The sequence below is a fragment of the Mesoplodon mirus genome, assembly GCF_964341445.2.
Source record: "Mesoplodon mirus genome assembly, chromosome: 4".
Lineage (NCBI taxonomy): Eukaryota > Metazoa > Chordata > Mammalia > Artiodactyla > Ziphiidae > Mesoplodon > Mesoplodon mirus.
The window spans coordinates 103,297,422-103,310,971 of NC_138979.1; the positions used below are offsets into that span (position 1 = coordinate 103,297,422).

At 42.1% G+C, this 13,550-nt stretch overlaps 1 protein-coding gene across 1 annotated transcript in view; it reads left to right on the plus strand.

The window, feature by feature from the left end:
* Positions 1-13,550, plus strand: part of VPS39 (VPS39 subunit of HOPS complex) — a 54,469-nt gene that overhangs the window by 9,121 nt on the left and 31,798 nt on the right. Inside the window, exons 3-8 of the mRNA XM_082618571.1 lie at positions 6,753-6,817; positions 7,126-7,168; positions 8,386-8,480; positions 9,404-9,502; positions 9,955-10,047; positions 12,210-12,393. Coding sequence (XP_082474697.1) covers positions 6,753-6,817; positions 7,126-7,168; positions 8,386-8,480; positions 9,404-9,502; positions 9,955-10,047; positions 12,210-12,393 — 579 coding nt within the window. The remainder of the gene's footprint in view (positions 1-6,752; positions 6,818-7,125; positions 7,169-8,385; positions 8,481-9,403; positions 9,503-9,954; positions 10,048-12,209; positions 12,394-13,550) is intronic.

Genomic DNA, 13,550 nt, shown 5'->3' on the forward strand with positions numbered 1-13,550 from the left:
GGGTGGCATATTCTGCTACACTCCACTGGTGCAATAGGGAGGGAGGAAGGTACCTGGTCAGGTTCTATGGTGGGATAAGAAGAGAAACCAGAAGATCAAAACAGGGTTTACAGTAAGTCCCCTACATACGAATGAGTTCCATTCTGACAGCCCATTCATAAGTCCAGCAAAGTTAGCCTCGGTGTCCAACAAAGTTAGCCTAGGTAGCCAGCTAACACAATCGGAGGTCAAGCTGCAATTTCACTCACTCCTGATGTTGATGGAACACGCATTCGCATCTTCGAAAGTTCGCAACTTGGAAGGTTCGTACGTGGGGGACTTACTGTATTTCATTTCTAAGTTTTTCAACTTTCCTTTAAATCAGGAGTCAGCCAACTTGTTCCCAAAAAAGGATTAAATGTTACCTGAAAACGGGGTTCGCCTCGTAGTGGGTGTTGAGCCAAAAGACAAAACCAAGGCAGAGAGTGGGAGAAGGAAGGATTTATTACTTGCAGCAAGTAAGGAAAACACTAGGGATCTTTCCCAAAGCAGTGTCTCCCCAAACAGCAAAGTTGGGGAAGTTTTTTAAGCTAAGGGTCCATGCATATTCATGAAGGGCCTTGGGTAGTTGGGAGTCCAAGCGTTAGCTGAGTGAAGTGACTGAGGGTCTGAAAAGGTCAACATCATCATCTTAGGTTCCAGTTGATCTGGTGGTTGAGCACCTTAGAGGGGGTTAAATTCTGCAAAATCTCAAGAAAGCTAGGCTAACCTTTACCACTGAAACAGAACTGGGAGTCTTTTCACCTGATTTTTCATCTTTGCTATTGTTACTTCTCTTGCCTGATAAAGGTTTGTTCTTTTGTTCCCTTAAGATCGTTATTACTGAGATCTGTCCAAGGACAAGCATTGTGGCCAGGCTTAGCTCACAAAATGGCTTAGGCCAAAAATGCCTTCTCTTATGTCAAGAAAACCATGACTGGTTCTCTTTCTCCAGGTACCCTCTACCTTATTGACTTACACAAATAGTAAATGTTTTAGGCTTTGCAGGTCATAACATCTCTGTCGTGACTACTGTACTCTGCTACTGTAGCAAAAGAGCAGCTGTAGACAGCATGTAAATGAATGGGTGTGGCTGTGTACCAGTAAAGGGTAATTTACAAAAACAGGTGGAGGACTGGATTTGACCCCAGGCAGTACTTTGCTGGCCCTTGCTTTAAATTTTAGTTCTCAGAGGCAGAATATTTGTATTCTGTGACATTAACCTAGTCTGTAATTTAAAAATTAAGCCTGCCTTTGGTTTTATTCGGCTTTCAACAACTGTGTCTTGACTGTCTACTGTGGGCTCAGATGACGTGCAAAGCAGGGAGATAAAGAGAGCCTAATATTCTTATCCCAAGAGATAATCAGTTCTTTGTGCCATCAAATACTAAATACTCTGATAAAGTAACTTGTTTAATATATCATTTCTATACAAGTGGTAAGGAATTGAAAACTGAACTATAAGAATAAACTTTTCAACATAGTATAGACTCAAACTGGTAATATTAATGTTAATGTGACTTGGAACCCTGGTGCCAACTGTTCCTTGCCCTGTGACCAATTCACCATGTAACCGTTGACAAGTTAGTTAATCTTCCTCAGTTTCCCCACAGGTAACTTGAATAGCAATATTAACCTACCTTAGATAATTAGGAAATCAAACTGATTAGAGACTTCACTTCTCCCTATACCCCTAGAGAACAGTTCAGTTCTGGACCAGCTCTAGTCTGTTTATGGGCCAGAAGTAGACCTGGGCCTCCATGAAGCAGCCGTAGAACTAACTGGGTTTCGAAATTTGAGATATTCCGAACTGACACCGCTAGATGGCATTTTGGGAGGCTCCGAGGAGCTCCAGTTCTTTATGTCTCAGCGCAGAAAGAATTCATTGAGAGGCAAAGCGATAGATAAGAAGTGATTTATTAGAGTAGGTTGCTTGTGAGGCTTATAAGCGGGTGGGCGAGAGGGTGCCATGCCCCGAGAACTTAGTGGGCTACAGTTTTATAATCAAAGGAAAAGTGGGGAGGGGGAAAAGACCACCTTCTTCCTCATTCTTGAGTAGATGTCATGCTTCTGTCATCAGTTCCTCCTCCATGTCAGGCAAAGGAATTTTCTTATCCCTACATGGTCAAGCCAGGACTGTCATGGTGCAATGGCAATGAGCAAAAAGGTAGTAACATATGCTAAAAGTGGCACATCATCTCAGGTTTCAGTATAATGTCACCTTTTCCTTATATTTTTGTTTTTAGTGCATGCGGAGGAGCATGTCCTAGGAATCAATAACTTACTGAGCTCACTGGGCAGGATGTGTGTCTCATGCCACCATTGTTTTATTGTTTTGGAGCATGTCTCATGCTTCTGTTGCATGGTTTTATTGCTAAGCAAGCCTGCGTGGTTTTGTGGTTAAATAAACCAACTTTCTTGAGTGGTCATTAACTTACAGGGGTCTCCCATACTTTTTTCTTTACTTACAGTCCCCTAGTGGGATTGACTATTTAATTTCCTACTTTGTCCCTTTACTGTGTCCCTATCAAAACCTCAGTAAGGCTATGACCAGACTATCTTTCTGAGGGAAGGGAGAGAGCGGGTAGTGAGATGTCATGGAAAGACTGGGGTTAAGGGGACCTGGACTCTGATCTGATCTGAGCCATCCCCTTCCTGTGAGTTCACAAACTAGGCTTCTCAGAGACTTCAGTCTACTCTTTTTTTTTTTTTTTACAACTTTACTGGAGTATAATTGCTTCACAATGGTGTATTAGTTTCTGCTTTATAACAAAGTGAATCAGTTATACATATACATCTGTTCCCATATCCCTTCCCTCAGTCTACTCTTTTTTTTTTTTTTTTTTTGCTGTACGTGGGTCTCTCACTGCTGCGGCCTCTCCCCTTGTGGAGCACAGGCTCCTCCGGAAGCGCAGGCTCAGCGGCCATGGCTCACGGGCCTAGCCGCTCCGCGGCATGTGGGATCCTCCCGGACCGGGGCACGAACCCGTGTCCCCTGCATCGGCAGGAGGACTTTCAACCACTGCAGTCACCAGGGAAGCCCCCCTCAGTCTACTCTTAAACAGAGGAATTAGATTACTTCTTACTTCTTATCTAAGGTCTTAACAACTTGGGGTTTACTTCAGTAATGCCTCACCCTAGAGCAGTGGTTCTCAAAGTTTGGTCTTATGGAGGAAAAATGTCACCTGCCATATCAGTAAACAAAGGATGTGGCCCTCAAGCCATCAGCCAGCCACTGCAGCCTCCAACTGTGCGCCCTGAGGGGATTCAGGAGGGAGAGAAACAGGATGCTGGCCCTAGATAGTTAAGGTGCATATCAAAGGAATAATTTCAATGAGCCCAGACTCTTGCATCCTCCCATACATAGAAACTTGAGAAGTCTGATTTTCTTACATAGCAGTAATCTTTTGACGTCTGACTACCTGTTTTTTTTTTGTCTGAACTCCTACATATCCTGGCTCCTCCCTGGCTTAAGTCCTTAGCAAGTCTACAGAATAAAACATAATTCTCAACTTTAAGGTTGTGCATTTTTTTCCAGTCGACAGTTTCTAGACCCCAGGAGGTTCCCCAAAATCCTTTCAGAGGAGCCACAACGTCAAAACTTGAGTTCACAGTAAGAGTAAAACATTATTGTTTTTTCACTGACGGTACACAACTAAGGCAGCTAAGACTGCTGCCCCTCATAACAAGTTCAAGACAGTGGTCGGCAGTCTTGTTGGCACCACACTGTCCAAGCAGTTGTATTTTTGCCCAGCGTGTGCTCACAGTGCTTTTTTTTTTCTTTAAGCCAGTTTCACTTAATAATGTTCTTTGTGGGGCAGTAAAAAGTATTAATTTTATTCTATCTTGACCTTTGAGAACACCTCTTTTCAATAATCTGTAATATAATGGGAAGTGCACATGAAGCACTTCGGTTGTATGCAAGGTACAAAGCCCAGTGGCTGTCTCAGGGGAAAAGTACTTATGTGATGGTTGGAGTAACGAGCTGAACTGACCACTTATTTCATGGAGCATCATTTTTGCTTGAGAGAATGACTAACAGATAGACTGCGGTTTTTCAGACCATTTGGGTGTTTGGTAGATGTTTTCTCACAAAGGAACAAAGAGAGTCTCACTTCAAAGAAAACAACTGGCAGTATTTGTTACTAATGATAAAGATAGAGCTTTCAAGAGAAAATTAGAATTGTGGAAAAATTGTATCCATCCCCATGAGCTTGACAGCTTCTCCATACTTATGGTTTTCCTGATGAGATGAGGGGTGATAATGAGCATGATTTTTTTTCAGCCCTATAACAAAATGTGTCAACATTTGGAAAATCTGCGTAACTATGTGAACCAGTATTTTCCAGTGCATGAAATTTCTAAACCAAGCATGAATAAAAGAGCCATTCGAAGTGTAAGATAGACCAATGGACTTTTACAGAAAAGTTCATTAATAGCTTTCAGATTCCAGATTGCAAGAAACTCCATTTGTCAAATTTTTGTATAGCATCAAAGAAGATCCACAATTATCTGAAAAAGCTGTTAAAATATATCTCTCTTTTCCAACTAAATGTCCACACGAGGACAGATGTTTGTCATACACTGCAACCAAACAACGTATCAAAACAGATTAAATGCAGAAGCAGATGTGAGAGTCAGCTGTCTTCTATTAAGCCAGACGTTAAAGAGATTTACAAAAGTGTAAAACAATGCTTTTCTTTTAAATTTGGAAAAATAGTTATTATTCATAAAAATATGTTATTTACACTGATATGTAATGAGCTTATTACTGTTATGTTTAAGTCGGTTAATACATGTTTTGGAACTTCCCTGATGGTGCAGTGGTTAAGAATCCGCCTGCCAATGCAGGGGACACGGGTTCAAGCCCTAGTCTGGGAAGATCTCACATGCCGCGGAGCAACTAAGCCCGTGCACCACAACTACTGAGCCTGTGCTCTACAGCCCGCGAGCCACAACTACTGAGCCTGAGTGCCACAACTACTGAAGCCTGAGAGCCTAGAGCCCATGCTCCACAACAAGAGAAGTCACCGCAATGAGAAGCCTGCTCACCTCAACGAAGAGTAGCCCCCGCTCGCCGCAACTAGAGAAAAGCCCTCAAACAGCAAAGAAGACCCATAGCAGCCAAAAATAAATAAATAAATAAATAAATAAATTAATTAATTAATTAATTAAAAAAATTTTTTTAAATACACATTTTTTTAAATTCCTCAGTTTTAATTTGTAATGGTAAGCATTGATAGCTATAATCCATGTAAAAGTTCTGGTCCTCAGTAAGTTTTAAGGTGAAGGGGTCCTGAGGCCAAAAGGTGTGAGAATCTCTGCCCTAGATAATTCTGCTCATAAAGAGAATTGTTAGAGGTAATAAAGTCCTTTACAAATACAGAACTCTATCAAGCAGTAACGGCTGATTTTTTTTTTTTCCTTGGGCAATGTAATGGCATAATACAGGGCAGGTTTCTGAATCTCCCAGAACTTCAGGGCCCTGTCTTCATCTCCTCTTCTGTGGGACATGTGGAGGAAGTAAGACCAGCTTTGGTGGTGTGGGCCCTGGTGGCTGCCTCAAAGAATCTCCATCGATTTGAGCGGTCGGCCGTGCACATAGTCTCTCCCCAAGCCGGGAGGCAGGTGGCAGAGTGCGGGCTCAGCACACAGGCTTTACGTAAAGTCAGCCCTGAGTTTGCCTCTGGGCTTTCTCTCACTGGCTACTTACCTAACTGCTTGACCTGTCAGGTTCCTCAGATATGAAATTGGAATAATAATACCTACTTCTTGAGGTGGTTGTGAAGTTACAGAGAATACATAGAAATTTTAAAATCCAGAGCCTGGCACTTAGTTATCGCTTAGTTAATGATAGCGGCTGTTATTATTGTGATAATTATTCTCTTTTTGACTCTGGTGACTTTTGATCCTAAATGTTTTGGTCATCCCAGCAAGGCTGGCTTCATGTGTTTTTTTGTGGGTTTTTTTGCGGTACGCGGGCCTCTCACTGTTGTGGCCTCTCCCGTTGCGGAGCACAGGCTCCGGACACGCAGGCTTAGCGGCCACGGCTCATGGGCCCAGCCGCTCTGCAGCATGTGGGATCTTCCCAGACCGGGGCACGAACCCGTGTCCCCTGCATTGGCAGGCAGACTCTCAACCACTGTGCCACCAGGGAAGCCCTCATGTGTTTTTTATGATCTATAACTTTCTTCCCCTTTTTAGCAAGTGTCAGCAGAGGTAACATCACCTGAGAGTGGCAGTAAGTGTAGATGCATTAAATTGCTTTAGCTCTGGGGATGGTGTTGTTCGCTCTGTTCTGTCGTACGGGACACAGGGTAACCGCTGGGATTTAGTCTGTCTCAGTCTAAGGATGCTTTGGGCTGGGATTCATTGCTGGGGCTCCTATATTTGACTGTTACTTTTTATACTCTTTTGGTAACATACTTTGCCAAGGTACTATTATGTAGGATAAAATCCTCATAAGTACCTTGCCGCTTCAGTAAACTGTGGTGTGATCCTTTCTGCTAATGCCGAGTGAAGGTGCATGAAACCCTCTGTTCTAAAATTGGAGTTGAAAGCAACTTACTGTACTCAATAAACACAACTGGCTATTTTAGATCTCCAACTTCTAGTCTTTAAGGAATTTTTTATAATTCATGTAGGAGAGCAGTATGGAGCAGCATTTTTTGTCATAGTTATTTTTATATGTATCCCTGTGTTTGGAAACGTGAATGTTTGTTTCTTTCCCATAGGTTGCAACAGGTTTGAAGTGACATTAGAGAAATCCAATAAGAACTTCTCCAAAAAGATTCAGCAGGTAGGCCATGATGGTGGTCACTACAAGAATATTTGACTTCTATGAGACCCTGTCAAAGCTAGGACTTTGGTAAAATTATTTATTCATCTTTGAATCCTCTGCTCTTTGTCCTCCCATTTATGCAGGGATCTCTGTCCATCCATCAAGTACCTGAGATCCTCTTTCATGAGCAGAAATTGTGATTGCACATAAGCCAGATCCTTGTCATTGATATGGGCTTTTTAGTCCCTTTTTAGTATTGCAGTTAAAATGAACATTTGTTAAACCTTGTCAGAAGTGTTTGAGTCTAATGATTTACTATTTTCCAGATCCATGTGGTTTCCCAGTTTAAGATTCTGGTCAGCTTGTTAGGTAAGAAAAGTGGTTGCATTTGTATTTCATGTGTCAAGAAACAAAAGCTATGACCTGATAACCCTTTCATGGTTAATTTGATAGTTGTTACTTAACAATGAAACGGACACATTCCTAACCAGATGCAGCAGGGTACACAGGTAATAAAGGCACCAGCATCCCCCATATCTTGAGCTCTGTTCTCCAAGAAGTATCACTTCATTCATTCATTCAATATTTATTGAGTCCTACTCTAGGCATTGGGGATAACAAGTTGAATGAGACATGGTTTCTATCTTTGAAACTTAGGTTCTGGTTTTGAAGACCAAAATGACAGAAAGTACTCATGTTACAGCGTGATAAGTTACAATGAAAATTTATAAAAAGTGTCATGGGATCTTAGTAATAGGAGGGACAGCATTGTCTAGTGGATGACTAGGGTTTCAACAGGAAGAGAGGGGTAGGCAGAGTGTTATAGGCAGAGGGAACAGCTTAAGCAAAGGCCCTGAAATCTGGCCAGACTTAGGGTATATGGTGGAGACTGGTAAGAGACAGGTGAGAGATCAGGGCCAGACTATTCCAGGCCTTGTTTGAAAAGCCATAGTTTCATGGAAGGCGGCCAGTGAGGTCTTTTCATGACAAGCAGAAGAACTAGAAACTTGCCTCATGCTCTGTACTGTTCAGCCCAGGGCCCAAATGGTAGAATCATTTTAAACTTAGTTTCTAGTCGAGAGAAAAACATTTAAATTAACTAAAACTAGCTAAGAGGCCCAAGTGAAATTATTGCGCTGGCTTTGCTAGAAAAGAAATCCTTGCCATGGGTTTGTACAAAATCCACAGGGGGTTCCCTTTCTCTTGCTGGAGCCTCCTAATGTGAGTAGCTTTGAAAGGAATTTCTTGTACAAATATCGCATCACAAGTTTCCAGACTTGACAAAGACAGAGTGTAAGAGTGTTCTTTGGAAGTGAAAGAGCTCTTTAATTCAAGCCAGCCCAAATTTAAAGGAACAAAATATACAAGTTTAGAAGACTAAGTGACTTCCTAAATGTTTTCGTACTGGTCATGGGCCAGAATAAGTCATTGTTAGTGAAGCTGAAGGTACATCTTCGACCAGTATTTGCCATTTGGTTCTTCTGGTTGTTACACAGTTATTTTGTGTGTGTGTGTGTGTGTCTTGAAGGTGGCTATACTAGAGAATTGTGATCATTTATACAGGTGTTTTACCTCCTTCCAAACAGAAAATAATATTTATGTCCATGACCTACTGACATTTCAACAAATCACTACAGTTTCCAAGGCAAAGGGAGCATCACTGTTCACATGTGACCTCCAGGTAAGTGTGGGCGAGATGAATTTTGACTTTGTGCTTTAATAAATGCAGCCTTTCCTACATCATTCCTACCGTTAGATGGGAAGAATAACATTGATATCCAAACTCAGCAGAGACTCCAAAGAGAATATTTGATTTTGGATTGTATTAGAGAAATTTCCCCCTTAAAATGTTGAAACAGTTGCATTCCCTGTGTGTGCGCTACCGGACTGCTGTATTTCAGGAGGCAGCTAACCAAGGACGAAAATGCTTGCCATGGACAAACCATTAGTGGGAAATCAAGACTGTAACAGTACATGAACATAGCTCTAGGGCATTAAAGTGACTCTTGTTCTGAACGTATCATTGTGGTCTTTGTCTTTAGGGAGTTTTCGTTATTTGGAAAAGACATTTCTCCTGATTTTTGCCAATTCGTCATCCTTCTTCAAACTCTGCGTCACCCCTCTACTCAGCTTTGATCACTTTTTAGCACTTGCGGTCTATATTGACGCTGCACTGTCTGTCGTATGCTTAGGCATTTCCGTCCCCCACTCCTTTAAAGGATTGACAGTGGGCCTGCTGTCACTGACACAGGCTGATCCCTGCCCCTGCAGGTATTGACAGCCATGAGCGAGAAGCATTTAAGAAAAAAAGGAGGAAGCAGTTATATAGGTTTTCCTCTCTGAATATAAAGGCCCATGACATTTGCTGGGACCAGGGTCTCTGACTGGCAGCCCTTGGGGAGGAAGCGCTTCTCAGCCTGTTGTTTCTGAGCGCATCTTAGAGAGAATGGTGTGCTTTGGTTCAGCTTATCTGGCAGCATGACTTTGTATGACAAGGGATGTTCAGATTAGTAGCCTTTTCAGGGTAGAAAAATCTCTAATATAGTTGTCAGTTCTGGAGTCATCGTGTGCACATCCTCATTTGCTCTGGATGTCTCTTCCCAGCACACAGAGACTGGGGAGGAGGTGTTGCGGATGTGTGTGGCTGTGAAAAAGAAGCTGCAGCTCTATTTCTGGAAAGACAGGGAATTTCATGAATTGCAGGTAAAGTCCACTGTTTCCTGGTCCATGGGTTGGGTGAGAGCTGCTGCTAAGTTGACCCACAGCTTGAAAGACTTGCTTTTCAGTTCCTGTGAAGCTCAGGAGCCCAGTCTTGATGTTCTCCCCAGATGAATGCTCTGCTAGGAGTACCTATGAGTTACTTGTGCCCACTTGTCAAAGTCTCCTGGCCTTCAGAGGCAGGAGTAGGACAATTCTACATCTCTACAGATTCATTTATATCAAAGGGGCTTTTCACCTTTTCCGAATGCACCTTGTGGATCCAGTTCATGGGTGACTTGTATTTTTATTATGGGTGGTTTCCTGGCCTTGTGCTAAGAGAATTGTATTCAGATGAGGGTGAGAGTAATTTTGCAGAATGGGGGTGGAATAACAGGAAGGTCATGGTTTTTTTCCTTTAACATCTTTCCAACTGAACTCTTGCTATCTTTCTCCAGGGGGACTTCAGTGTACCAGATGTGCCCAAGTCCATGGCATGGTGTGAAAATGCTATCTGTGTGGGTTTCAAGAGAGACTACTACCTAATAAGGGTAAGATTTACTATTTTGCAAGTATCATCAGTTTACCTTGGGGAAGGTGATTATGAGTCTACCTGGGAGAGATGATTATGTGCTTCTGAACTGTAGGTCAAGAGACTGCCTTAAGTAGAGTTTTTGGCATAACAGGGTTTGTGTTTGTATGTTTGGTTACCTTTCATGCTCTAAACATCTTTCACAAATAAGATGTCTGTGTATCTTAAGCCAGGCAGAGTCAACTCTCAGTTCTCTACATAATGAATTATCCATATCCTGTATCTAGTTATTGGGCTAGATAATTAGGGCTGCATGCCTCTGTCCAGTAGCATTACCGTGGACTGCTATCTTGAGGCTTCAGTGCTGAGGAATTATATACTAATTTTAGTATTAACTTAATTATTTTTAAGACTTTGAGTTTCCTGCCCCCCAAAATCTTTTAGTATATTTGTTGTAAAAATTATTTTCACTGTTTTTTTTAAGTTTCAGAAGCCATATGTGTTTATTATAGAAAATAAGAAAATATAGATAAGGAAAAGAAAAGAAGTGCAAGTCATCCGTAATTCTCCCACTCAGAAATAATCACTGTTAACATTTTGGTAATGGGCATCTGCCCTATTTACAAAAATCTCATGTTATACACATTGTTTTATAACCTGCTTTTTCTCTTAAGTGGTAAATATCCACGACATTGGTTTTCTTCCCCTCCAGTATGCAGACTGTATGTAAAAAAGGTTGGTTTACCATTCATTTTATAGAATAACAGAAATTCCTTAGCTTCATACCCCTCTCATAATCCAGACTTGACAATCCTGGAGGTCTTTCTCCCCACCTCCCACTTCCCTGCTCCCTGCTGTGTTAGCTCTTCATTGTTTACCTAGTTAATATATTTGTTCCCTGTTTATATCCTTGGACTAGCCTAATTTTATCAGCATCAGAATTGCAAGCTCCTAGGCGAGTTACTGCTGTGTAACTGACTGCATAGCCACTAGGCAGACAGGTGCCTGAGAGGAGTCTGTGAGGGGCGGGGGACGGAGCCAAAAGTTGGAAGAGGGCTCTCATTCCTCTGACTACCTTAGGTGTTGCCGTCAGCTTCTTGAGGGTGGAGTGTTCTGAGGGTGAGGAATCTTGCTTTAGGACCAGGTTATTCAAAACGTATTCATTTATTTGCAGACAGTAAAATTTATTCTTTTGGATGTGCAGTTCTGAGTTTTGACAGATGCCTCGAGTTGTATAACCACCACCACAATCAAGAGTCAGAACAGGGGACTTCCCTGGCAGTCCAGTGGTTAGGATTCTATGCCTCCACTGCAGCGGGCACGGGTTCGATCCCTGGTCAGGGAACTAAGATGCCGCATGCCGTGTGGCCAAAAAAAAAAAAAAAAAAAAAAAGATTCAGAACAGTTCCATCATCCCAAAAAATTCCCTCATGCTGCCCCTTTGAAGTCAGCCCTCCTTCCACACCCCAACCTCTAGTAACCACCGATCTGTTCGTCATCTCTTATAGTTTTGCCTTTTCCAGAATGTCATATAAATGGGATCATACAGTATGTAGCCTTTTGAGCCTGGCTTCTTTCACTTAGTGTAAATGCATTTGACATCCAACTGTGTTGTGTGTGTGTCAATATATTCTTTTTTGTGGCTGAATAGTATTCCATTGTATGGATGTACTACAGTTTGTTTATCCATTCATCAGTTGAAGGACAAAGTTTTTACAATTTTTATACACTATAAACAAAGCTACTGTAAACTTTTGCACACAGATTTTTGTGTAAACACAGGTTTTCATTTCTCCTGAGGAAATGCCTAGGAATGGGATTGTTGGGTCCCATGGTAAGTGTATAGTTAACTTTATAAGAAGCCAACAAACAAAACGGCTGTACCATTTTGTGTTCTCACCAGCATCATATGAGAGTTCCAATTGCTTTGCATCCTCCCCAGCAATTGACATTGTTAGTTGCCAGGCTAGATGCTTGTCTCCACGTTAGAGAAAAAGAGAACTGGTTTGACGTTGTGATGACAAAATTTGTCATAACAGACTCTATAATATTTCTTTATGCCAAATAAGGAATATTATTGGCTTCTGTAGGTTTGGGGTTTTAACTTGATTTTTCCGGGCCATCTGTGTTCATGCCTCTGGCTGGAGAATGATGGGTGACTCATTTTGTGTCTTCCTATAGGTAGATGGAAAGGGGTCCAACAAAGAGCTATTTCCAACAGGAAAACAGCTGGAGCCCTTAGTTGCACCTCTGGCAGATGGAAAGGTGGCTGTGGGTCAGGATGATCTCACCGTGGTGCTCAATGAGGAGGGGATCTGCACACAGAAGTGTGCCCTGAACTGGACAGACATCCCAGTGGCCATGGGTGAGACCACCATAGCTTCTCTTTCCCACTTTGGGCCACCCTCGAAGAATGGAGCCCCATTCATAGCTTTAGCAGACAGTGGTTTCCAGTGTCATTCACTCTCAGTTCCCCTTCTTGTAAGTAGAAAAGTGTTTTAGGGTTATTAAAAATGGGATATTCTGGGGACTTCCCTGGCGGTCCAGTGGTTAAGACTCTGCACTTCCACTGCAGGGGGCACAGGTTTGATCCTTGGTCAGGGAAGTAAAACCCCGCATGCTGCGTGGTGTGGCCCCCCCACCAAAAAAAAAAAAAAAAAAGGGATATTCTGGCTTTTGTAGGAAGTTGGGTTTTGCCCCAGAGGGGGAAGAATGTAAACAGAATTGTACGTTTTAGGAAGTGATTGTCTACTACTACTATTTTTACCTCTTAGTTCCTTTTCTTTTACCTTCTTTTTAATGGTTTGTGTCCTCTGCCAAAAAGACTGCATTTGGAAATTAGTGGAAATTTTTTACTTCGTCCTATAATCCGTATAACTCAGCATCAAAAGGTTTTTGATGTGGTTGGTAGTTATTGCTGCTCTTGTTTTTGTAGCTTAGAGGCACAGAGTGTGTTCAGGTGTGTCTGTCCTACACATCAGGTGTTTCTGCTCCTACACCTGCCTCAGGCTTCCAGCTCTCTGCGATGGTATTGCCTGGAAGCATATCACCACACTGGCAGCAATTCATTTTTAGTCCAAAGAGTAAGAATTTTAGTTATTGCTGCGGAGACGCATACAGACGTGCTGTCTTTAAGGGCTCTAGCTCGGGAAACAAGGATTACATCTTGCATAAAGAGACGAAACAAGACCCTGCTTAAGACATTAAATCGGATGAGTTGAGATTTGGTAGTTGAGAAAGGGGAAGTTCATTGTTCAATTAATCAGTAAGAAGTTCCATTAAGATTGCACTAGACCAGGCAAGGAGTTCAGGATCTAGCTTAAAGAAAAATTTCTTTCATTTTAGGCAGAATAGTTTGAAAAATGAGCAGAAATGCAGAAGACATGCTGATTTGTGAGAGGGCATTACAGAGACTGACCTGACTGAAACAGGTGGTGTGGATTATGGAGGAATAAGGATGGGGCCAGTTGTTAGAGGCCCACTCGAAGGTCTGAGAGGCCATTAGATTCCTAAATGGTAGAA